Below are 24367 nucleotides of genomic sequence, written 5' to 3' on the forward strand. Positions count from 1 at the left end.
TGACCATACCATCTGCCTTTCGCAGGTAGGATTTTGCAAGCCATGCAGTGTCTATCCAATTTTAGCTATTCAGATTTGGTGATCATGTGTGAATTGTAGCCTCTGTTTCCTCTTCTCAGCTGGAACTAAGCTTCTTTGCTCAGGATTAGGAAAGGAGCTTGGAAGAGCTGCATACAACACTACAGATAACAGATTCATCCCTACAACAGCATGTCTGCTGCTTATATTCAGTTAGTTACAAATCTTGAGATGACAATCAAGTTTGATGTTGCAGTATGTAATGTCCACATGTCAAATGATCAAGGGACTAGATCTCAAAACATCTATGTAGAATTTCATTTTCAGGTTTTAATATCAGTGTCTCATGCCATCAGTGATGATTACCTGGAAGGCATCATAAAATATTCAAACACTGACTGTGATTGGCAGTGAGCTATGGTAACTTGTAGCCAATCAGTTGCAGGGGACGTATACACTCATGGTGGGGGAGGAGAGAGAGTGAGCAAGACAGACATTTAAAGAAAGACTGTTTGAGAAACTTTACAAAAGAGAAAAGGTCAGAGGAATATCTCGAAAGAAGAGTTATGATCAGGCAAGAGCTTAAGGACCCGCGTTAATATTAGAAAAGCTTTCCAGCGTTGCGGGAAGGCCTGAAAACCGGAGGCCGAGGTTGCGTTATTTCTGCTCCATATCTGAGTAACATTGGTTTTGAAGTGTGTGCTGCTGGCAACTAACAATGAACTCTTGCTTATATTTATTTGTGGACTGTATGTATATTTTTTATTCTTCCTTGTCGTTCGTTCGTCATCTTCACTTTATTTTTCATGAAGCTTTATTTTGCTTCACTTCAGCTATGATAAAGAGACATCCACTCTTGCATTGAGTGTTTGTGCATTTTGGGGGCGGAGCAATGAAGGAGGGGTGTGTTTGGATGGGTTGATTTCAAATATCAACAGTGTTCAACAATGATTCTCAGAAATCTCTCACTGCACCTTTAAAAACCCAAAAATCCGGCGGGTCCACCAGACCCACGAACACTGGCTGAATAACAAAAATATTAACACCACACAAGGGTTAATGTGTATCCCAGTACTATTTTACAGTTTCTTTGAGTATAATCACTTCCTCCCAACTTCTCATCAAGGGACCCTGTGGCTCTCCAGTGTCCCCTCAGCTTTCAGTGTGCATCTGGACCTACATGTGGCAGTTTGGCAGCTGCACAGAGTCATTGGGAATGTCATTGGGAATGCACAGTGCTTTCAGAGGTTTGGTTTTAGTCAAAAAGCTGTCATGACAAAAAAAAAAAAAAAAACTTTCAACCACACACACAAACCATGTGGTATTTACCTTTTATTGAGGATGGCATTCGACAGAAATTCAAATGGAAAAGCGACATGTTGTACACTGGGGTTTTACACACAAATCTGAAATATTGCTTTAGTTTTGTTTTTCAGTGTGATTTTAGTATGAATATCAGGAGTCTCCTTTACTGACTGCTGCCTGTATATCAGTCATTTTTTGTTGGACTTCAAGGACTGTAAAATAGCAATTTCTTGCTAATTAAAGACCATGCTTGCCATTTAAACAGTCTTTCAATCATTTAATTTATGGATTTTTTGGGGATAAAGGGATGAATTTCAGTAAACTAGTTAAAACCATATATTGTGAAAAATGCTATACAAATAAATCTGACTTGACATGACTGTTTACCCCCCATTACTGTAGCTGAATGATATTCTACTAATCCAAAGTATCATAGAAAAATGCAAGCAGTCCTTCTCTGTGCCACAATAATACAGAACCCTCTAGTGGTCATATGAAGAAATGAAGCAAATGTCCGACGCGTCACCAAGTTCTCAGAGCTGGAGGAGGAGGAGACCTGGAGCACTGGGGTCCACATTGAGCCACAGTAATGCAGTTTGGAGTGGTCGCTGAGGATGCCACCAGAAGTTGCCTCTCCATAATACCTGCAGTGCATCGGCACCATGGTTTTTACAGACTTAGGAGCTTGTTAGTTGCTTGTTAGTTTGTTCTACCTCAAAAATTGTTTTAAATAGTTCAAATGATACGTCAGGTTATGCCATCACACGAAAGTGTTGGTGTAACGAGACGTTTAACATGCAACATTTTATAAATAGGCTCACAAAGTAACGGATTCAGTTGAACAATCTGAAGACAACTTCCAACCGTGATGATGAGGATGATGAAGAAGATGATGATGAAACTCACCATGAACCGAGCAGCCAACACAATCGGACCAAGCCATTAAAAGTCGTCTTTATGGAGTTTTAAAATGACATTTTCTAAACTGCTGAACGAGAGCAAGGATGAATTCCCCTCGGACTTTCTCTCCAACATCAGCAACACCTCCTGTGAGGGAATCGCCGTCGACTCTCAAGTCATCGGTGTGGGAATCTTTCTTGCCATCTTCATTATGGTGGCGATCGTGGGGAACATTTTGGTTATTCTCTCGGTCCTTTGCAACAAACATTTGCAGACGGTCACCAACTTCTTCATTGTGAACCTGGCTATAGCGGACCTTCTGCTGAGTACCATTGTCCTGCCGTTCTCTGCGTCTCTGGAGGTATTTGGATGCTGGGTGTTCGGTCGCGTTTTCTGCAACATCTGGGCAGCGGTGGATGTGCTCTGTTGCACGGCGTCTATTTTAAGTTTGTGCATTATATCCATAGACAGATACATCGGGGTGAAATACTGTCTGAAATACCCCACTATCATGACTGAACGGAAAGCAGGTGTCATACTCGTGGTGGTCTGGGTTTCTTCAATGGTGATTTCTATCGGACCGCTTTTGGGATGGAAAGAACCTCCACCTTCGGATGAAAGCATCTGCAGCATCACGGAGGAACCGGGTTATGCTCTGTTCTCCTCCTTATTCTCCTTCTACCTACCGCTCATGGTGATTTTAGTCATGTACACTAGAGTATACATCGTGGCCCGCAGGACTACAAAAAGTTTGGAAGCGGGTGTGAAACGGGAGAGAGATAAATCAATGGAAGTGGTGCTGAGGATACATTGCAGGAGCATTCCGGAGGATTCGAACTCGAAAACAAAAAATCACCCGTTCAGAAGTTCACTGTCCGTGAGACTCATGAAGTTCTCCAGGGAGAAGAAAGCTGCTAAAACCCTCGCCATCGTCGTGGGCATGTTCATTCTCTGCTGGCTACCGTTTTTCTTCGTCTTGCCTTTGGGTACGTAGACGAGTTATTTGTTTTTTTGTTTTTACTTTGTTTTTCATACTTTGTTTTTTTTTATTTACAGAGCAACATTTTTTAAACTTCTTGCTTTACAATTTGTTTAAAAGTAAAACCAAAGTAGCCTATGTCATTTCAACGAGTAGAAATTACAGAAATTATTGTGACAGTTAGTGTAAATGTATGTTATGACATCATCATTATTTGTGTACAAATTTCAATTTGCCACGAATCATAATGGAATTAAAAAAAAAACTCTAATAATCAAATAAGATCCTACTGGATAAAATAAAATTGCAACAATATTGTTGATTGTCTTGCTACTGGACAGTTATCTAGGAGTTTTAAAATATATCCTATAGTCCTATTTTAATCCCATGTTCTTGTTGTAATATTCGATCTTGCTGAGAAATGTGTTTTCTAAATATAGGTAGCCTACTTTTTTTGTTAGGTTATGTTTTTCACATGAGACAATTAATTCGGAAACAATATTGGTTCCAGAAGAAAGTTTATTAGAGAATCCACTGTTTATTGTTTATATATCTTTCGTTGTCTATTTTATTTCTTTTGTAAAAAATTACATTTAAATTAGTCTATTTATGCCTTGAAATTTGTGTAAAATACACGTCTATTTCGGTTCATAATGTTAGCTACTCCGTGGCCAGGGAAACAAAAATGTGCGAAATGCGTAGCCTGATATAAAGCACACAAGAGCTGTTATCTGAATGTTAATTACTTGCGCTTTTCTTACTGACGAAAGCAGCTCCACGCATCACTTCTATTACATTCACAGTTAATACGATTAAATTAGATGGTAGCCTGCCCTGGATGTTTGCACATGGAGTGGGGTTTTGATCAGGATTTGATAGCAGCTCAACCAGGGGCGAGATTTTGTTGATTTGCTACACTTGATGTGCAACGATCTTTGTATTGGAGAACATTATGTTCTGTGGGATTCAAGTAGGCTACTTAATGGTGCATGTTGAATGTATATGGATTGGATGAATGAATAGATAGATAGATAGATAGATAGATAGATAGATAGATAGATAGATAGATAGATAGATAGATAGATAGATAGATAGATAGATAGATAGATAGATAGATAGATAGATAGAACGTTTATAAACTTCTTTTTTATAAAGCAATGGTATGAAAAGTTCATAAAAATGTGCTTTGTTTGCTCTTGAATCATGCATGCAATCAGTCAATATCAGTTTCTTTGTGACAGTACATCTTATCTCATAATATTCCTGTACGCCTCTATTGGGGTTTTCATGTTCTAAAGCAGCCAAAAATGAGTTGTGGCTCATTTAGTTATATTCCCCATGATTTTACGATATTAACACAACAATAATCAAGTGCTCACAAAAAAGCAGTACATCCAAAAGTTTCAAACGTTTTTCAATAAAACACACAATCATGTAAAAAAAAATCCTGTCACCAAACCCCATGAAAAACAAAAAGTTGTGCAATGCTTAAGTTATTAAGTTTTACATCACAGGGTTAATAACTATACCTGTATCCTGCATAGAAAACAAACAAAGATGTTTGGGATATTCATAATGCAGAGATTATTCAATTTTAAGTATGCTCAATCAAAGACCACCCATGGGAGACTGAAGAAAAGACATTAAATTCAATGTTCCAGTCACGTAACCATTACCTAAGAATATGTCACAGAGGCCAGAAAATGTGCTAGTAAGAAAAAAAACAGTATTCCATTACATTAAATTAATTTTGGTGTTGCTGACATGCAGGCATGAAATGGGTACATCTTAAGTATCTAAACAAACAAACAAATAGTATGAATAATGATTAATGATGTAATGACAAATATAAATGATTATGATGTTGACTATAGATAATTCACTGAGATAATTCGAAATTGAGGCTACATAAAAAAAAAAAAAAACATGGCTGGCATTGTACATTTCCCACAATTTATTGGTTTCCCCCCAAACCAACCATCCCATCCATCTCTAGGGTATTCCAAAAGTGCGGTTTTTGACAGTCCCTGCTGGTATTCCACTTGCAGTCACTGTGGGGAAAAACAGGGCAGTAGTGGTTGATAACATCTCCTGGCATAATATACATGTGGTACTGGTGAAATTCTGGGATCAAGATGGTTTGGGAAGAGGGGGCTGCCTTTATTCAGCCTGAGAATATGAAGGAGGCACTTTAACTCAAGTCCCTAACCTCTTTTTGCCCAACGCTCCACTGCCTTAATCACGGCTATTAACAAGTTGAGTTAAAGAGGGTGCTTTCGTTTTCCAAAGCCTCAGAAGCAGCCAGCCACCAGGACAGAGGAGGGATATGTCATGGCTTAGATCCACACGTACACTGGAGAAGCACGAACTGTGAGTCGCTGCGTTACAAATGAAGGGTTGAATGACGTTAGAGCTTGCTTCAGTGTCAAGGCATTTGGAATATTGTATTGTATTCTACTTATGGTATTATATATTGTGGTTATTCAAAATTTAATTTTTAAAAATTCTGATTGGTCATTCAGCAGCCTGATATTTCCTAAAATCGTTCTTTTCATTCATTCTGTCTTGTTTCATCCAAACAAAACTGACGCCATCTTGCATCTCGGTTGGTGAAAATGACCTACAGACCACTTCAGTATTAACATTGCTGTGATAGTGTTCATATTTTTCCTAGACCAATTGGTTTGTACATTGTAATGGACATTTTTTTTCTTGTTGGAAGTTTTAAGGCAATATAAGATTAGGAAATAATTTCAACCCACATCAGTGTTGAATATCCGTACAAATTTGTGAGTAGCTGTGCAATGAGCGGGATAAATCAGCCTGTTACAGTAATAAACACACACCTGCTCCACTTATATAATTGTACTTTGTGTGGCGCAAGTTTTTAAAGTGACAGGTCCACCCTCTTAATGATGGTAATATTTTTGGCAACAGCATGTCCACACTGTTACTGTTGTGATGGATCAAGGGAATATTTTCCTTATGGCATATGTTTGTGCTGGACTGTGAAAGTCTACTGGTGACAAACAGAGCCAGATGTTTCTGCTCTCCTAAATTTGTAATTTTTTTTAATTACATAGGTAAATATTCTGTGATTGTTAAATGCTTTGTCAGGTTTACTGATTCCAGTTTTAAACATTTTCATGACGTTATAGTAATTTGAGAGTGTGTAAGTGATTAATCTAAGTAAATGCAACACATTATTTGTGTGTGTGTGTGTGTGTGTGTGTGTGTGTGTGTGTGTGTGTGTGTGTGTGTGTGTGTGTGTGTGTGTGTGTGTGTGTGTGTGTGTGTGTGTGTGTGTGTGTGTGTGTGTGTGTGTGTGTGTGTGTGTGTGTGTTGCAACCTGTACCCTGTCAAAGAAATTATGTTAAAATTACCGTAAAAAAATACGGTAGCAACCTTTCAGGTTTCACAGACTTAAATGTACAGTAAAATAAACGTATTTCATTATCTGATGTAATGTTATTTTACCGACCTATTGAAGTACTAATATCTGTTTTGAAGCTTTGAAACACCGATAACCACTGATCACAGGGATAAGATGATGTGGGTGACAGTGGGTGATGATGGTGTGTTGAGAGAGTATATTGAATATTTACGATATACAGTATTTACAATGAATTGGCAATGTAAGATTATGCGACGCTACGAATTTAATTTCACTATGATTTTAATTTGTATTATTTGACCATGAAGTTTCCTAAATCCAATCTCTTTAGACCATGTTTTAGGAGATTTGCGGCTGTCCTAAAGAAAACTACAAATTACTTTCATGAAATGACATGTACATATACCTTGACAGTTAACTGAATTGCAAGGTTTTGTTGATTTCAATGTGTAATAATTGTAAACCTTGTCATTATAGTAATTTGAGAGTATGTATACGTGAATAATCCAAAGTCCAGAGAATTAGCCTTTTTTCAGGTGAATTTCACAATGACTTAATTTTCACTAATACTATCTCATAAGACTACTATGATGGTGCTTTGTGAGTTTTAATAAATATTTGGTTACACTTTATTTTAAGGTGTCATTGTTACAGTGTAATTATATATGTATGAGTAATATTAAGCAACTACATGCTACTTACTATAGGGATAGGGTAGGATTTGGTTGAGGGTTAGGTGCATGTAATTATGCATAATTTACTGTTATTACTATGGTAAGTACATGTAACATATGTAACAAAGACACTGTAAAATAAAGTGTTACCAACTATTTTAATAGTGCCTCTGATTATTAACCTTAAGCAGAAAAATAGTAGAGTAGGTAAGTCATATTCATATCTGCGAAAAACTTTGCCTGCCTGTCAATATGATCCTTTCCCTTTTTGAACCAAGTTGTCATGTCAGCTTCTAATACATTTAATTCAAATTGACACGGAATGCAGCTTGACATGAACTTACACATGTAGCCAATAGCCATAGACCACGTGAAAATATTTCTTCAGGTGATCAGTATGAGATGAGACAGCTTTAACGTGTGGCTACCTGCCAAAACACTATAGCTCAAGTGGCTCGTGCCAGGCAAATGCAATTCTAGAACGCAAATTCAAGACCACAGAATTGCCTCTCTGACTGCTGCATCATTATTAAAAATGTTCTTCACACTAAGGAAAAAATTGTTCTTTTTAGAACTGTTCACTGAAAGGATCCTTCGAGGTTCTTCTGTGGCATCACTGTGAAAAGCCCCTTTTGAATCCTTTATTTTTAGGAGTGTAAAGAACATGAATGTCAATTTGGATATGTGCAATTGCCATCTAAACCCATTTCCTTAACTTATAATTAGGCCATCCGCATCCATAATTCACATATACACATCGTTCTTTCATTCATTAAATAGTTTGGATAACTGATTATGCTTTCAGCTACCAGTAAGTGTCTACTTTAGTTTGGCTTGCTTTTCTAAATCCTTTTAGCAGAATTCCTCAGATGTTCTCCTAAAATCAGAACTAAAAGAGTCAGAAGATCCACTTTTTCTGCAGTGGAAATATCAGAATGGTTCCAGTTTGCACCAAAATAGGGGCTGCTACATTGTACATGATGCTCTTGCAAAAAAAACTAGCTACCAAACATCCTGGTGTATCTCAAAATCACTACAATTACCAAAAAGGAGCTTTCCAGGGAAAGCTTTCATCTCATAGTCCAAATTACGACCTTTACACAAGAGGGAGAGCATCTCTTTGTTCATCAAAAAATGTTTCAACAAGACTGCTCTACTCCCAGTCCGTCCATACTATCTATTCCCTCTGGTGCTATTTTTATACATATCCACTGACAGGGAGGGACTCTGACCTCTCGTGACACTGAAATGCATGGCATGGGCGATGACAACTGTTTTATGTGTGAGATAATGCAAAGCTAGCCTCTTCTCACTCCCCTTGGGGGAAAAGCAAGGCAGGGAGGAGGTATTGGCAACATATGTGGTGTCTGACGGAGGCAGACGGAGCAGAAATGTGCGAGTAGTTTAGATGTGTATGTGTGGGAGGAGAAAATGTGAAGACAGACACAATGTAGACAGAGATCCATCGACCAAATATGCTCTATATCTTCAGTTCGTGCATGCTGCAACTAAAATAATGGTTTGGTATGAGTCAGTATGAAATAAAATTGAGTCTATTTGCTCTCTTAAAGGGATAGTTCACCCAAAAATGTCATCATTTACTCTCCAAATCAATAGAAAACAAAATAAAATATTTGGATTTTTATGGGCCAATGAAAGTTAATGAGGGGTCAATGTGTTAGACTGATATGATTGACATTGTATAGGCAAAAGGTTTTTTTGGAAAAGTCTTAAGAAAGAAAGGATCCATCTTGGGTTTCCACACTGAACAGTTCTCAAAAGAACCATTATTTTCTTACTGTAAATAACATTTTAATATTTTAAAGAGCCCTTTTTGGAAAGGTACTATGGATTTGAAAGGTTATTCCTGGAAATATCAATGCCAATAAAGTGCCTTTATTTTTAAAAGCAAGTTAATTTTGGGATGAACCATCTATTTAATGCATGATTGTGGTCTTATTGTGAACGATTCGATGGTGCATGTTACTCCAAAGCCAACTATTTGTCTTCGTAATCTTTAATCAAAATGCAACAACTTGCCTCCCCTGAAACTATTTTCTATTTCCACTGACATCACGTTGAGTAACATTAACCAATAGGCGAAAAGCTATTTAGGCAATGTTTTATCAGACCTACATTTGGTCCACCCACTTTTCACGTTCCAATCAATTCCCAATAGATAAAATCAAGTCTCGCCTTGCATTTGTTTTGTTAAATACATTTCGCTCAGAGATTACTGCAGAAAAATGGGTTGCAAGCGGCAGTTCATGTTGATTGTGATGACTAATAGGCTTGTGTGGCCAGTCTATCAATGCTAATAGTGCTTGTTTGGTTTGGAGGAGAATTTGGGAATGACATATTGGCATTGCTCCCACTCTGCAGACAGAAAAAAAAATAGAACTAGTTTCAAAAAGACTGTTAGAAGATATGCCATGTGCATTAGATTTTTTCAGTGAGCTGGAGGAAAACCAAAACAATGAGCGAAGTATATAATCTGTCTGCTGGGTATAATTAGACACACATGGTTTTAAACGGTGAACTCGCAGATTTGAACTTTTCAGCGCGTGGGAGGAGAAGGGTAGCCTCAGGCTAAGTTTACTTGAGGCACGGCATTATTTCCCATGTAAATAATCTCTCTTGAGCCGACAACTAAATATTTCTCTACCTCTCTCTCTCTCTCTCTTATTTGCGTCCTCAGGATCTTTCTTCCCAGCTCTGAAGCCTTCTGAGATGGTGTTCAAAGTAATCTTCTGGCTGGGCTACTTCAACAGCTGCATTAACCCCGTAATTTACCCCTGCTCGAGCAAGGAATTCCAGCGCGCCTTCACTCGTCTTCTGCGTTGCCAGTGCCAGCGGCGGCGCCGCGTCCTGCGCCGGTTCTACGATCAGCGTTGGAGAACGGCCATGCGGGGACCCCTGAGGGACCCGCACAGAGACTACTGCTCTGGATTACCGTTTCACGAGCAGTGCGGTAACTCTTTGTACTCCTGCCAGAGCAAAAGCCGGCCTCTTAGTCTGAAGGGCTGGAGCTTCTTCCCCCCTTTACAGAAGTCCTCCTTCCAGCTGAAGGAGAAAATGAACAACCTTTCCAATAAGATCAAGAATGGTACGGGGAAGAGTAGCACGTCTCCTCTGGCCCGGACAGAGATCGACACGGTCTCAATGGGGATTTATAATGACTGCGCCGATCAGAGCAGCTACCAGATCTATGACCTCACAGAGTGCTACGGCCTGAAGGAAACAGACATCTAAACAAAGACAGAGCTTACTGTCGGTTTTCTCAGAGCTCTGACCCACTGCCAGCTCTTTTTTAAATCTATCATTTTTTCCTCAAAGACTAGTAGGAATTATGTTGTGACTATAACTGGCTCCGCCACTGTTCGCAAATCTTGAGGAAAAATTGTGTGTTAAAGGAGATTAATGCATACATGGATAATTTAAAAATATTACTTTAAAAGTGGGAAAGTACACTGAATGGAAATATTATGAAAAAAACGTATCTGCACTGGACCAATGAAAAGACTCATAGCTGCTGGGTGTCTGTATACTGTGTTGTCCATATGGCCTTTGAGAAACAGTCAAACAGTTTCAAACTCTCTGATGACCAGCAACGTATTTACAATGAGTGATTGTTACAATTACTTTGACCGGTTGTCCATTAAGTGTGAATGGAGAATATATTTAACTGTGATGTACTCAAGAGACTGTTGAACCCATGATACTGATTCCATTTGACATAATGATTAGCCGTGATTCGCAGATTACTGTGGCATTCACTTTTAAAAGATTCGAAATTGATTTAGAGGTACATACCATTAAATGTGAGGCACAATTTGTAATTGAAATGGATTTTGTGCAGATGTTTTCAGTATTTAAGAGGATAGTTGAATACTGTGTTCTATCCATGCTATTCTTATTTCAACCATGAGATTTTCAGTCATCTCTAAAAGGACCAATAGTAAAAAAAAAAAGAAAAAAAATCATAATTAATGGACTACAACTCAATTTTTTTGTGTGTTGTTGATAAAAGCTTTGGGTTTCTTTGTAATGCTGATGTGACGACGTCTTTCAGTGTCAACTATACAACATAATAAATCTGAAAAGAGCATGCAGTTGATCTCATATTTGATGAATCCTAAGAATAATGAAATTGTTTTGTTCAATCGACTATGCCCATAAATAAAATCACAAGTCATATAACTTTAATAATGTTATTCCTGCACAGAAATGAGATTATAGTGAAATCAATTTGAGAATCTTGCTTTACTCCAGAGAACAACAATAAAATGATAAGAAGTTATTTAAGATTCCAAACCATCTCTTGGCAAAGGCTGTTCAGACTGCAGGCAAATTAGATTGTTTCTCAAATCAGATATTTTCAGGGAGACTGTCTACACTATTAATTGCAAGTGATCAAATAAGAATTGTGTGTCCAGATATAAACAACCTATCTGCATTGGTTGATTTGGTAACAACGGTGTTACCCACATGTGACGAGGCTTTCAAAATGAATGCAGGAAAAATAAAAGTGCATCATCTTTCTCTCCAAATAAGCACCCTGTCGAGTCGCGGTGAATAACCTGGAGACTGGTATAGTATAAGTATATGATGTTTTATTAACAAAGTTCGGGAGGAGCACGTTCAGATAAATTAACGCAAGTGTAGAGAACTCAGCAATCAATGGTAAGAGGTGTATATACACTCAGCAGTCTCACCTCATCCCATTGACAGTTTTGCAGCATCCCTACACCACCCCTTCTCCACGCTTCTAGTCCTAAGCACTTACATAGGGTGGAGTACTCTGGGTTCGGGCCAAACTCCGAGCTCGGAGCCCCCCCCCCCCCCCCCCCCCCCCACTAGCATGCCAAATACGCATTAAACTTTACCCCTTCAAATTATATGTAAGTGTGAACTCTTGATGTGAATATATGAATGCTTCTGGCATTTCTGTCACCAGTTTTGACTTTGAAAATTTTAAATCTGATTCGAACAACCAGAGCATCCAGACTGAGATGTTTCAGTAAAAATCTTATTGGAATCGGATTTCAAACCACCAAATGTCACCAAGGTTTTTTTTTTCTTCTGCTGTCCAGACTTTCAAAAAACCCATCTGGATAAGATCTGAATTTGCAAAAAAATTATATTTTTGCTGGTAGTCTGAACATAGCCTAGGTCGCTGCTCAAATAAACAAATGTGTGACTCCTTTGTGCAAAGGGTCAGATATTCTTGTCAGATGTTGAATTAAAGCATACAAAGCTCTTTGGAACATAATCAAATCATGACAGAGAACATGATTATTCAGTTTTACAAACATTGTACAACATGCTGCTCAAGTGCTGATGACATTCAAGCAACCAAGACATTTTGAAACTCATTGCTTGTCTCTAGAAGGGATTTCAACAATGTGACATGCAGTGCTCTGATTTACCCAGATCTGCAATCAAAAGTAAGAGAAATCTAATTAAATAGCTTTGCTATCCCCACATGTTATAGCTCTGTACTGTATGATCTTGAACTATCATTGCCCATCAGCATTTCCCATTAACTGATTTATTGCTGAATTCACTTACTTCAAAAAAAAATGGCCAGTAGAGGTCACTGTTAATAAAAAAAGGCAAATTCCTAGAAAAATTACAACACTGAATCATTTCACATTATGCATAATTATAAAAGTGACAAGCGTGTGGGTATGAAGATGACTCGTGAGTATTGCATACTATAAGTGCAAACTAACTTTAAACGGTTTCCTTTTCCATTTAAGATTTCTCAGAACTTACTGAATAGTAAATCAGTGTGAGTCCCTGTCCTCCCGTTTCCTGTGGATTACTGAAGACTAACATCAACATGCATAACAGTTCTTAATGGGTTCCTTCAGCTAAGCACTTGTATGTTTTGACTTGTCCCATAAATGTTTTTAAGCTTCATTTCACTGTCATTCGCTAAGCAGTGCCATACAAGTCTAAAAAGAAGAGCACTGCAGTGAATGGCCAGAACATTAGCTTCATTTAAAAAAACATAGCATGATGCTAAATGTTTTCCAAAGATGAGTTCCATTATTGAAATTATATTATTTACATTTTTGAGAACCCCCACCCCCCAGCTTCTTTATCTTTGCTTACCTCATTATTGAAGCAGGCAGACCAGCTGGTGCCATTGCTCTGTGCAGCATGTCATTTCATAAGAATTATATCAAGAAAATGTGATCACGACTATACGATTTAATTTCCATCATTATATCATTATTTGTTCTCACACATATTTTAGCAATGACTCTGATGTTCTACAGGTCACTGGTTCAAATCTGTGACAGGGCAGGATGTGTCATATGCCTTCGGAGTGTTTCTTTTGACAAGGCACTCTATGTACAGAGTACGTGTACTGTAACTTCTCTCTCAAATGCCAAAAAACCTTCTGTTCTTGGTTGTTCCTCGTTGTGTTTATTATCATACTGCCATATTTTGTTAAACATACCAGAACTTTTTCAAAGGACATAATGTGCGTTTAAAATGTGTTCTTAACCATTTTGTACCAGAATGCTCATAATTTTGCCATTGTTCAAAAGGTAAAGTACTTTTTGTAACCAAAAGAATTATGTATAATTTGATGCAGAGCACTAAATATGCGGAAAATAAAAAGATAAATGCAGGCCAGACATCTAATTTATTCACAGAGTAAACATAAATAAGTGGAAGAAAACATTTTACAGGAAGTTCAACACCAAATCACAATGTTTGCATGCACTTTATCGCTTACTGTGCTGTTAGTCTTGGCCGGGTTATTCCCATTTAACTGGATTCATATTATGTAATTTTTATTATTATTTGGAACCCATTATGAGGTTTCATAATGTGTTAATCTTTTGAATCTATGAAAGACTTACAACAAAGAATACTTTTGGTCATACACGGCAAACATATATTTTCAGTAGAGCTGCACGATTAATTGTTAAAAGATCGAGATCCAAACACCCACGCAACCTCGTTCCTAAATGACAACGATTCGCCCGAGTCGATTAAATCTTTGAAAAAATCACACCGGAACATTCAAATTTGAGTTGCTGCTGCCGCTGAGAGAGTTATCATGGTATATAATATTATATGAAACAATTTCAAAGTCTTTTCAAACACACAGTTTTGTTCTTTCTGTGTTACAAATATTCTTATTATCCCACAAGTACTGGCAAAACAGTTTATAGTTCAGATAACACTGATGTATACAGAAGTGATTTTGAAAGTAACTTGGCGCTTCAAATAACGATCATATCGATTACATCTTTACACCAGGTGGCGACAAGTGACTGTTAAAATGTATTTGTCATTGAATCGTTCCTTCAAGAGATTTGTTCAAAAATGCTGATTCATCCAGTAATGAAACAAGTGAAGTATTTATGAGTGGGTCACTGAATCATTCATTCAAACCGAGTTTGTTTTATAGCCTTATTCAGATGAATTAAACATTTTAAATAGACTGCAGCAATCAACTTTTTGTCAGAACCTCTAGTACATTACATTATTTTGTTTAGTTGTTTGTTTAGAATTGTGGGTGAATCGTGATCTCTTTTTGAAAAAACAAAAAAAAGTGTGATTCTCAATTAATCCAGAATCGTGCGGCTCTAATTTTCAAATATATATTTTAACATATACAAAAAAGTGTCAGTTACTTACATTTCCCCATATAGTATTGACAATTTCTTACGATATTTTTATCTAAATGCATTAACATTGTCCATAATTGCATTTCTGCAAATGTATTTTAAGAAATCATCCTGAAAATGGATGTTCTTGCCACTATTTTGAAATATATTTTGGCATTTTAAAGGTTTATATATATATATATTATATATATATCCATATGGGGTGGACAGGAACAAGTTTGGGTCATTTTATTCAAACAATTGAACTGCCGCTACAGTCTACTGGTTGTCTGTGCGCTCACTGGCATCTCTTTTCGAGTGAGAGAGGTCCATTCCTTGAGTTGTGCCGTACAGACATATTCTGCAGCCCATGATCATGAGGAAAGCCCTACGGTAGGAACGGTTGAAGAAACCATAGAGAAAAGGATTTAGGGAGGAGTTGACGTACCCCAACCACAGGAACACGTCCCAAATCACACCAGCAGTCCCGTACTCAATGAATGGATCAACGATATTAACGGTGAAAAAGGGCAGCCAGAAGAGAAGGAAAACCCCCATAATGATGCCCAGAGTCTTGGCTGCTTTTCTTTCCCTCCTTATAGAGTTGCGATGTTTTTGTTTCTTGCTCGAGTCCTTGCCCACACCTGCCGCCATCTGCGATTCCATCGCGCTTATTTGCATGGCTTGCCGCTTGGCCGCCTTGTAGATCTTCCAGTAGGCCACTAACATGGTCACCATAGGCAGGTAAAACGCAACAAGGGATGCCATGACGGCGTAAACGCGGTTTACTAAGAAGATGCATACGTTCTCAGGCAAAGGAACGTCCACGCCAAGCTTGTGCAGCCCGAGGAGGATTGGTCCGAAGGAGATGAGGAAAGGAACAGCCCAGCAAACCACGATCAGCAGACCGACGCGTTTAAGGGACATCTTAAACGAATACACCAAGGGGTTGCAGACGGCGTAATAGCGGTCAAAAGCGATGCAGCTCAAATGGAAGATAGAGGCCGTGCAGAGCATAACATCCAAGCTGGAGTGAAGATGGCAGAAGGTCGGACCGAAATACCAACATCCCTCCACTGTTCGGACCATACTGTACGGCATAACCACAAGGCCCACCAGGAAGTCAGCGACAGCCAGAGACATGACGAAATAGTTAGTAGGGCACTGCAGCTGTTTGAAGTAAGCAATGGCGAGCACCACCAGGAAGTTTCCGACAACGGTGCAGACGATACCAGCGATGATGAAGACATAGAGGGCGGCTCGTGAACCGGAGCTCCTCAACGTGGCACAGGCCTCGAAATCGGCGTCGAGTGAAACGTTGCTCCATTCCGAGGAGTTTTCCATGCTGTTCAACCTGGTGATAAACGAGACACATGCGTTCAAGATTTATTCCCATGATCATTGATAAATGCTTTGTTTGATCTCACAACACGCAGTGTTTGAGAAGACCAACAAAAATGCTTGTTTGAGATATTGTCCAGTCACTGATATGTGCGAACAAAAATGGCTGTGTCGCTTCACCACACAATAATAATTAGTCTATTTCACCATTCATATTTTTGCTAAGTGACAACTGCCCCTGAAGCTCCTGTAAGGCTGGGAAAAGCAGAACAGACTGGGAAATCCAAGCCAAATCTGCAATAAAAACAATATTTCGGATCTTTTACTTCTGGGTATCTGCCAAGAATCATATAAAGCCCCTCAACTCGACCTTGTCTCAGGAACTGTATCCCTGCAGTGCGCCCCATCTTGACCTTTGGGATCATAAGGTGCAAACCTGAAATGTCATCAGCATTGTTACAGTTTAACTTAGTCCCTATTGGGATGTGAGCAAAAACACGACTGTCTGACATATATATTTCATTATCTGAAACAATTCAAGGGGATGGTGTAATATGTTATTTTTTAGAATTCCATTAATTATGTAACACATTTGAGATTGAATGAAGAAGCCTTCCATTGCACGTTCTTCATGTAAAATGTACGTCGTGTTAAACTGAAACCACCAATGAATTGTTTGGCATCCAGTCGAGCGGAGGAGAGTGTCAGTTCCTAATGAGTGACAGGCATGTTTCTCAGCCCATGACAGAACCTGAAAACAACATCTGGGGATGTTTGACGGAGAGGGAAAAAAATGGTTTTAGTTCAGTAACAATAAAGAATTTAATTACCACCAATGGGACCATGTGACAGGGAGAGAGGTAAGCTTAACATTTTGCTCTTACTCACCAAATCCATTAATATATATATATAATAAAATAATAAAAAAAATTGTTTATGGTTCCTTTGTGAAATCAGCAATTGGTACTATTGCTTATTATAATTGTATTATTTTATTTTAGTATTTTTTTTTGCTGTCTGCTTTAGCACAAATGGAAAAAAATCACCCAAAAATTACAATTCTGTCTTTATTTATTCACCCACATTTTTTTCCATAAACAGTAGCAGTTCAATGTGACCACATCTGTCCAGCTCCAAAAAGGCCAAAAACACCATAAAATTATTTTTAAAAAGTCCATACAGCTAATGTGCTAGATCTTCTAAACTCAAAACACATCTGTTAGAATCAGTGGTGTTTTGACTTAAATTATTTTCACTCCACTTTTTGAATATATAGGGCAAAATTCATATAAGTCGTCCTTTTGGTGCTTTTTTGAAAATCTGCAAAAAATCTCAATATAATACAACAGCATACTGGGTTGAAACGACATTAAACTGTCATAAATTTCAGTTTATCCATGGGCTACTGTTTTAATAATCTTTTAATGAATAATAAAATTTAGCATGCTGTAGATGTGTCCCTATAAATGCTTTAGAGAATTGACTGAGTAAATTGGCTCAAAAATAGTGGAATGCCAAATGGCTTTGTGCATACTGTATTGCACATTATAGTGCAATTTACACTAAAAACTAATGGGAAGAGTAGAATGATAAATGAAAATTATATAATTTTATCTGTTCCCTGTTCGGTTCTATCTGTTATTAGCAATTTTACAAAATGACCGATCGGCGAGGTCAGGACTGCAGACACTGTTCACTTAAATGCATTAACAGACATGTTCATAAACACAATCTATCCCTCTGACACAGCAGGCGAATGTACAGAGACACTCTTGCAGTAAGAACCCGTGAACATCAAGACAATGTTCTGAGAACAGTTTAAAGATAAAGGGAGAAACAGACACAGGTGTCTGCGTGTGTGGTCGATCCTCATTTCAGACACAACCTAAACTCAACCCCACGCTCCACATTAGAGATGTAAACACTGACTAGTTCTAAGTGCATAATAAAGATATGGGGCCATTCTTGATCCAGTTCATAAAGACATCCAGACCGTAACAGAGCGCTCAGCTTTTCCATAACAAAACAGACAATACACAAGCACTTTTCATATTATTGAACTTAAATTACTGGAGTTATTACAAATGACTTGCAGTTCATCCCTTTAATCTTTATATTTAAACTAAAGCCACTGGAAATCCAATGTGAACGTGCTATCAGTCGCTTTGTTTGTTGTTCTTGAACAAAACCAATCTCTGGCGCGTTCCAAGCAAAACAATTGACCCATATCAAACCGTTGCATTCTGCCAACTCACTTAAAATATGTTTTTGCTTTACTTTCAAGGAATTGGAGTGAGAGACTGGACCGGGCAGGAATGGCCATTTGAGTCAGACATATTATTATCTACAAAAAGCGGGCTGCATGAAACTCACCTTCCCATACTAACAAGGAGACGAACAGACCTGTCAGTCATAAAGGGAATCACTTAGAGAACATGCAGGGTTCATGATTATGTCAACTATTAAAATTTTTTTGAATAACAGTGCTACAGTTGATCTAGACATACCAGATTGTAATACTCAAAGACAAACAATACAGACATTTGAAAGGTTAAAACTAAATTATGAAATATATAATAGTCATATAATTTATTCTTATTAATAATAACATGCTTAAATAGGCTATACGTCTTGGGAGAGAGCTATATTATTATCATTATTATTCATAAATACTATATTAGTAGTAGCATTAACATGCTTGAATATGCGATACAAAAACTGGAATCATGAGATCTATTGTAATAATAATAATTTATTATTATTGCTATTATAATATATAAAGCATGTTACAATCACAATTACACATCAAATCAGAGATGATCTACTCACCTAAATGGGAGTGTTTCTTCTTTCTTTACAATGCCATGTTTATCTGACTCTTCTTGTTTCCTCCATTTCTCCTGATGGATGAATAGACGAGTGGCAGCTCCATCGGTAAAGTAAGGGTGGTAAAGTGTCCGTGTGTGCGTGTTATTTTGAATATGCCACATTAATAAGCACTAAAACGGTCCTCTTGATCAGAATGTAGGCGGGGCGTGTGTGTGTGGGTGCCTGTGTGTTGGGTATTATTAAGAGTTGGGCATTGTTATGCAAATAATCCTCACATCCGACAGATTTCCTGCACTGTTGGCTGTTTCTCAGTGTGGCTAATGCAGACATCAAAGTCACACGGTAATAAACAGACAGGTTACAGTCATGTTTTCTAAAATTGTGCTTGATGTTTGAATCAGATTAAATAATTGCTTTTGCTAAGCGGAAGGCAGAAGGATACAAACTGCTGTGTTGAGATTGAGAATCTGGATTTCACAGATAAGATCAGTAAACAAACTGCAGAATGAGTTTAGCTCCAGGTCCATGCCGAATCTGTGCCCACACGACTCCACAGAAATCTTGGCAGATTATTGGCTGGATCTATGAGTTATTCAATAATAATAATGAATACACACGTTTGGGGAACTTTTGTGGGATAGATAGATAGATAGATAGATAGATAGATAGATAGATAGATAGATAGATAGATAGATAGATAGATAGATAGATAGATAGATAGATAGATAGATAGATAGATAGATAGATAGATAGATAGATAGATAGATAGATAGATAGATAGATAGATAGATAGATAGATAGATAGATAGATAGATTTGTGGTGGCTCTTAGCATATTGAAACTGATATAAATGGATGAAATATTCCTTTGGATCTACTGTGAACAGGTGCTCATGGCAGCTACTCTCTACAACAGTGTCACAGGACAGCAGATCAAATTTGTAGTAGATGGGATGAGTGCCAATGTTCCTTTTTTTTTGCGTTATCCATTAAAATGTCAAAAAGGAAAAACAGTCCACTTTTGCATATTTTTTTTCACAACCAAAATTCCAGGCATTTAAAACAAACCACTTTCAAACAGAGAGTGTTTAAATATAAAAAGATAACTCAAAATTCATCCCATTATTTATTTATATATATAATATATATATATAAACAGTCACGCAATTGCTCGAATGAACATTTCCACTGGATTAGCCTATCTACTGGAACTCTAAGTGGCTTGCTTCCTAAAGTAATGCAAAAAAATACAAATTATAATTATTAAATTACTAAATCAATTGTAAAACATCATTTGGATGACCACGACAACCTATTTTTCTTCGTGTAATACTAAAACCGAATAACGTTTAATGGAAATGACAAGATTTTGAAAACATTTGAACTTTAAAATTAGACTAGTGACAACTTACGATCACACATTTTCTAGATAAAATACATAATCTAAAGTTGTATAAAAAAGTTCTTATTTTATTGAAAAGAGTGTTTCTTCATAATAAAGCGGTGTATGAGTGGGTGATCGTGAGGCAGTATGTAAAGCGCTTTGGTGGCCATTGTCTGTGAAAGCGCTATAAATGTCCATTTACCATTTAAAACGATCAAAGAACGCTCCCTTTACAATCGCTGGGGCAGTGCAATCAAACAGTGCAAGTTATCAGTGACTGAGTTCTGGACTCTCCACAAAACTTCGGTTATAATCAACAAATCTCTTATTTACATTGTGTTTTCACTGTTAGTTATGATGAAAGCATATCGTGAGTGTGCAGAAATCGTGTTGCAATGACGAGATCACTGCATTCATGCGTTCAACAGACATGTCTGTCATCGGCTATATGTTCAACACTGCAACCTTTCATGCCACGATCTCAATATAATCCCAATAAAAAACAATCTTATAATCAACCATTTTCACAATTAGTTAACCTTGAAAGATGTCAGCCAATCACAGCAGTGGGCGTTTACACTGAAGTCTGACAGCAGACACGCCCCTTTAAACAGAGCGTTCAAATCAGAGGGCTAAAATCAGGGTAAGAAAAATGCTTTTTATTTCTAAACTAGGACCATTTTTGACATACTAACATTATAAGTTCACCCCATTATAAAACAATGCAGACCCCTTTAATATATTATAAACATTAACATAATGATTTGTATCTGTCAACTTGTAACCCTGCTAATCATCTACCCCAGCCCACCTACACATGTAATTCCTTTAGCATTCGGGTCTCTCTCAGCACGAACAGAATATGTGAAGCAAGACGTACACATGAGGTGCGTGTCACTCTCCCCTCCAGGACCCCCTGCTGTGCAACATCTGACAGGTGAAACTGCCCTCCAGATACCTGGAGCGCCTGTCTGAGCTCAAGTCCTTCAAGTGTGTAGGATGAGCTTTAATTAAACATGTGGGGTTTTCAATTGCTCCCAGATAAAAGGCAGACTCACTCCTTGGCCAGCGGTGTCTCCAGCCCAGTCATTCATATGTAATGTGAGTGTTTGTCAGGAGAGGCACAGAGCATCTGCGCTATTGAATAAGCAGATTGAAACCAACAGGCAGGATGTGTTGCACTGAGCCCTGCATAATGAGAATTTTGTTAATTATGAATATGATCAAGGATAGTGTATGACTATAAATCAGCAGAATTCATTGAAGGTAACCACAGCCTGTATTACATTGTTGCACATGCTGATGTGCCAACGTGTTTTGGAGAAAAACATTTATTTCATAATGTGATTTCCCCCCAACTTTCATATTCTCAAAGAATTTTGGCAATTTTTTAAATAAAAGATCAGAAGGATAAACAATGCAGATTTATTTCTTACAGCCGGATTTGATCATATTTACCAGGGGTGCCATTAATTCTGAGTACGACTGTATATATGTCTGTCTATCGCAATATAAATGTGTATCTAATACCGTAGATATCTTAAAATACACATTGTATTCCATTATATATTTTGATAAATAATTGTATCACCACCTATAATGTGACTATAAAATTCCATAGTTAAAGTATAATGTATTATAATGCATTATAAGAAATGTTACAGTACTTAAAATGGGTTGTTTAGCATGTGCATTATAGGGTACAATATGACAAAAGGCCCACCTTACAGAAAACAAAATATGGTAAAAAATGTATGAAGATCAAAACTATGTATAACTTTTTATTAAGTATTAATGGAACAACTTAATTTGTATAAAAATAAATGGTTAAAAGCTTTCTTGATTAAAAAAATCTATTTAATCAGGGAAAGAGTGTATTTAATCTTTTTTTTGTGGTCAATTTTTAAAACCTCGTTTTACCATATGTGTTATTCTGCTTTTATAGATGTATCTTATTGAAGCAACAATGAAAGCTTGAAACTAAATGCACATAAAATATATATCTGTTTTCTTTTTTCACAATAACATTGACAGTCTTTGTCTTTTACCGGCTGAAGAAAGCAGGATATCCTTCAATCTGCTCCAGGATGTTTAGGTTAAAACTCTCCTGTTCAGTTGCATCTACATAGTAAGAACAATGATCTGCATCAAGTATTTAAAGCCACTCGCAGCAGCAGCTTATCAGGGTCATCACAAAATAAAACAAACACATGATTGTTGAGTGCTCAGCAGGGAGACATTGACAGTCCCCGGTGATTGATGGGACTTTAGCGGTGCCGGTCACAGGTCAGCGAGGAAAGCACAGGCCCGTCTCATACAATATGAACTAACCCCGCCTATTATTCCTCATCCAGCCAATGACTGTCCACAGCACGCCAGTGCCAACCAGGCAAAAGGCCAAAGAAAACATTCTGCACGAACCGCTTCTACTGTAAACATGACCTGTATGTTGCTTATAACAACACTGACCACCGACACAACAGGGTGATCGTGAAGAGGAAGTTACCCCATCAGCACTTTATATTCGTAAAACAGATCACGGGTCGTGGCTCATGGCAAGAAAGCACCTCTCAGAGGACACTGATCCAGCTTCCGTGACAAGAATCTTAACCGGAGGGAAATTGCTAAAGTGGTCTTGGATGAGTGCCGGTGACACTTAAGGGATATATTATATACTATATTGCAGGAAGCAGGCAGCAACCTGAGCTAGAAAGGAATTACAAGACAAACATGATGATCATTGCATTCTGCAGGAGCTCACATTGTACCTTTAAGTGATATAAATAAAGTATTCATGAGGAATTTTTATTTTTATTAAGCGTTCATGAATGGATATACAAGAAAATACAAGATTTTGGAATCTTTTCCAAACATAATTTGTGTATTTTAAATCATTCCAATGTCCAAAAGCTACCGGTATGCGCAAATGTATGTCAGTGAATGGCATAAGTACAACAACAACAACAAAACACAAGAAAAACATGTGCAACATTATTTATTTTATGTTTAACATGAACATTATACTACACAATTGCACTAAAGGCCCACCAACCAGAATAAAATGGTATGAAGGTAAAAATGTGTGTGTGTGTGTGTTGTTTTGGGGGGGTGGGGGGGGGGGGTGCGGACGGACGGACACCAACAGTCTTTGCCTTTTTAAGTGATATAGATAAAATATTCATAAGATATTAGAGTCCCAATACTTGATTTTGGGATCTCTTCTGAACTGAAATAAAGAGTTCTGACATGAAACATATGGTGCAGGCTAATAAGTAATAGGTCATTTTACTCACCTTTTCATAATCACATTGTTATCTATAGGGCGCAGCTGATTGGTTCCTGCCATATCAGTAACCACTGAGCTCGCTGCTCAATCTTCAAATACTATAGCATTTGCCTAGCAGTGCAGCGCGCTTCAGAAACCCTCCACCTTCCCCAGCACCACCTGTATAGATCTGCTACGGGTAACTTACGTACGCTATATTGTACAGCATTAGCATCTCTTACTTGCTCACAGCAGCGTGTTATGTATGTATTGGCAGTAGCAAGTCCCGTACTTGCTCTGCAGCAGCAATAAAAGCAGCAGCAGCATAGCATCTATTCCGCCAAGACCAAACATACAACATTGTCATACTTATTACCATGCCAATTGTACCCATTTCCATTCAATTTATTGTCAGAAAATCAACCCAATTTTGTGTACTATATTAGGAGGTGGCCATTCCATATTAGGCTAATTCATACAATGTATTTGAATGGCAACATATACAACTTATATGAAGAAGAAAGTACGCATGAACGTTAATACAAATTAGCCAATTCGTCAAAATGTATAACAGTTACGAACTGCCATGCGAGTTTGTTGGAGAAAATCAGTTGGCAAAGTTACAATATTTCAGGCTTTTGTCAA

The 24367-nt window shown here is 37.7% G+C and overlaps 2 protein-coding genes across 2 annotated transcripts; one reads left to right on the forward strand and one right to left on the reverse strand.

Annotated features, from left to right (window-relative positions):
• The first annotated feature begins 1906 nt into the window (after positions 1 to 1906).
• Positions 1907 to 11230, forward strand: adra1d (adrenoceptor alpha 1D). Its single transcript, XM_079615026.1, has 2 exons — positions 1907 to 3209; positions 9969 to 11230. Exons 1-2 carry the CDS (start codon positions 2294 to 2296, stop codon positions 10520 to 10522), a joined length of 1470 nt encoding a protein of 489 aa, XP_079471152.1. The 5' UTR covers positions 1907 to 2293; the 3' UTR covers positions 10523 to 11230.
• Positions 11231 to 15183: 3953 nt separating this feature from the next.
• Positions 15184 to 19193, reverse strand: LOC307000853 (5-hydroxytryptamine receptor 4; the record flags this gene model as incomplete). The annotated part of the gene is made up of 2 exons (XM_079616779.1): positions 19075 to 19193; positions 15184 to 16258 (listed from the first exon to the last, which is right to left on the reverse strand). The coding sequence occupies exon 2, from the start codon at positions 16246 to 16248 to the stop codon at positions 15184 to 15186; it is 1065 nt and encodes a 354-aa protein (XP_079472905.1). The 5' UTR covers positions 16249 to 16258; positions 19075 to 19193.
• Positions 19194 to 24367: the final 5174 nt, after the last annotated feature.

Source organism: Phoxinus phoxinus (assembly GCF_949152265.1).
Source record: "Phoxinus phoxinus genome assembly, chromosome: 6".
In the NCBI taxonomy this organism is placed as follows: domain Eukaryota; kingdom Metazoa; phylum Chordata; class Actinopteri; order Cypriniformes; family Leuciscidae; genus Phoxinus; species Phoxinus phoxinus.

Bases quoted from the DNA above. Each gene is read 5' to 3' on its own strand.
- adra1d (XM_079615026.1), top strand. From the start codon at position 2,294: ATGACATTTTCTAAACTGCTGAACGAGAGCAAGGATGAATTCCCCTCG. The intron at 3,210-9,968 runs GTACGTAGACGA...TTGCGTCCTCAG, and splicing joins TTTCTTCGTCTTGCCTTTGG to GATCTTTCTTCCCAGCTCTG.